Here is a 1,973-nt window from a genome sequence, read left to right as displayed (position 1 = left end):
TCTCTTTCTCTCTCTCTCTCTCTCTCTCTCTCTCTCTCTCTCTCTCTCTCTTATTCACTCTCTCTCTCTCGCTCTCCCAGTCGTGTGTGACGCTTCTACGTTATCTAGTCATGAAATAAACACCTGCAGTAGGAAGGCAACTGTATAGGAAGTAGCCTCAAGTTACCCTCTCGCTTTTCACTACGTGGCGAGAAGCCTACGACGTGAAACATTCGTAGAGCCTAGACGAGCCATGTGGAAGGGAGGCTTCGTGGAATGCTGTAAGCACCCCCTAGCAGGGTCCCACCGTGCATTTTAGCACTTTAGAGGGCAATTTCCCTGCCTCTAAATTTGTGTAGGGATAGGTGAAGTAGTAGGTAGATCTTTTGAAATGTTCAGGAATGAGTAATCCGCATATTTTCACTCCTGATCATTTTCTGTATTTTTTCTTTGGGGGGATTGAGGGTCCCCCTGAATCCACGAACGACCCACGGCAGCACGGGGTGTCTCCCGTTGCTAATCACTCGACCGATGAAGCCCTCCCACCCCCACCCACTCTGCCCTCCCCTGGGATCGCCGGGTGTTATCCGTCTCCTCGTTTCCCCCGACGACGCAGCATCCTCATCCCGCCATCTCTCGCTTCGTTGCAGACTCGAGCGACACGCCTCCGCCGCCGACGCCGCCGGCGGCCCCCGGGTCCGACGTCGACGATCTCGCCGACGATGCCGGCGACGGCACGACGCACGTCGAGATCCAGGTGGCGCTCAACTTCATCATCTCGTACCTGTTTAACAAGTTGCCACGGCGACGCGTCACCATCTTCGGCGAGGAGCTGCTGAAGGGCATCAAGCGCAAGTTCGACGGGCACTGGTACCCGGACCGGCCGTCGAAGGGCAGCGGCTATCGCTGTGTGCGTGTCGGCCAGAAGGAGCTGGACCCGGTCATCCTGAAGGCAGCGGCGGCGAGCGGACTCAGCGAGGAGGAGATCAAGACGAACCTGCCGCCGGAGATGTGCATCTGGACGGACCCGCGCGAGGTCTCCTACCGCATCGGCGAGAAGGGCGTCGTCAAGGTCATGTACAGCGAGCCGGAGCCGGAGCACGTGCCGCTGCCGCCGGTGATGGTCGCCGCGACGACGAGCGTCTGCTTCAACCCGGAAGCGCAGACATTCAAGCCGATCGATCACTCGGACGCGTTTGCGACGGGATTCTACGGCGGTGGCGGTGGCAGCAGGGACGCGTCGCCGCAGAACGTCTACCCGCCGAGCAGCCCCAGTGGTGCCCACTTCATTCCGCGGTCGGCGCCGCAGATGACTCAGTTCACCGCCGCGCAGTTCGCTCAGACCAAGTTCGGCTCGACGAAGATCAAGTCGGCCGCGCCGCGCAAGAGCATGCAGCAGCAGCAGCAGCCGCCGCTGCCGCTGCCGCCGCAGCAGACGCGCACGTCGCCGACCGACTTTGTCAGCTTCACCTACAAGCAGCAGCAGCAGCAGCAGCAGACGGCGCAGCAGCAACAGCAGCAGGTGCGCGGGTTCGGCTTACCCCCGCAGCAGCAGCAGCAGCAGCAGCCATTCATGAATGGCCTGTCTCAGTTGGGCGGCATGCACGGCCTCGCGGGCCTCGGAGGTCTCACGGGACTCGGAGCTCTCAACGCGTTCAATGGTCTCGGCACGCTCAACTCGCCGATGGGTGCGCCACCGCAGCATCCGCGCTCGATGTCGCCTATTGGCGCGCGCTTGGACAGTGCTAGCTCGATGCAATTCCAGCTTCAGCAGCAGCAGCAGCAGCAACAGCAGCAACAGCAGCAACAGCAGCAGCAACTACAGCTCGACAAGTTCCTCATGAGCGATGCCTGGTCGACGCATCAGCAACTACACCAGCAGCAGCAGCAACAGCAGCAACAGCAGCAACAGCAGCAGCAACTACAGCTCGACAAGTTCCTCATGAGCGATGCCTGGTCGACGCATCAGCAACTACACCAGCAGCAGCAGCAAC

The 1,973-nt window shown here is 60.6% G+C and overlaps 1 protein-coding gene across 1 annotated transcript in view; it reads left to right on the top strand.

Moving 5' to 3' along the window:
* Positions 1–1,968, top strand: part of LOC106814301 (protein Tob1-like) — a gene marked incomplete at its 3' end in the record, with an annotated part of 29,954 nt that extends 27,986 nt beyond the window's left edge. The window contains exon 2 of the mRNA XM_014818602.1: positions 630–1,968. Within this exon, the coding sequence (XP_014674088.1) occupies positions 630–1,968 (1,339 nt within the window). The remainder of the gene's footprint in view (positions 1–629) is intronic.
* Positions 1,969–1,973: the final 5 nt, after the last annotated feature.

This window comes from Priapulus caudatus, unplaced genomic scaffold (assembly GCF_000485595.1).
Source record: "Priapulus caudatus unplaced genomic scaffold, Priapulus_caudatus-5.0.1 Scaffold902, whole genome shotgun sequence".
Classification (NCBI taxonomy): domain Eukaryota; kingdom Metazoa; phylum Priapulida; class Priapulimorpha; order Priapulimorphida; family Priapulidae; genus Priapulus; species Priapulus caudatus.
The sequence above is the reverse complement of the archived record's forward strand: the minus strand, read 5'-3'. Positions and strand labels throughout refer to the sequence as shown.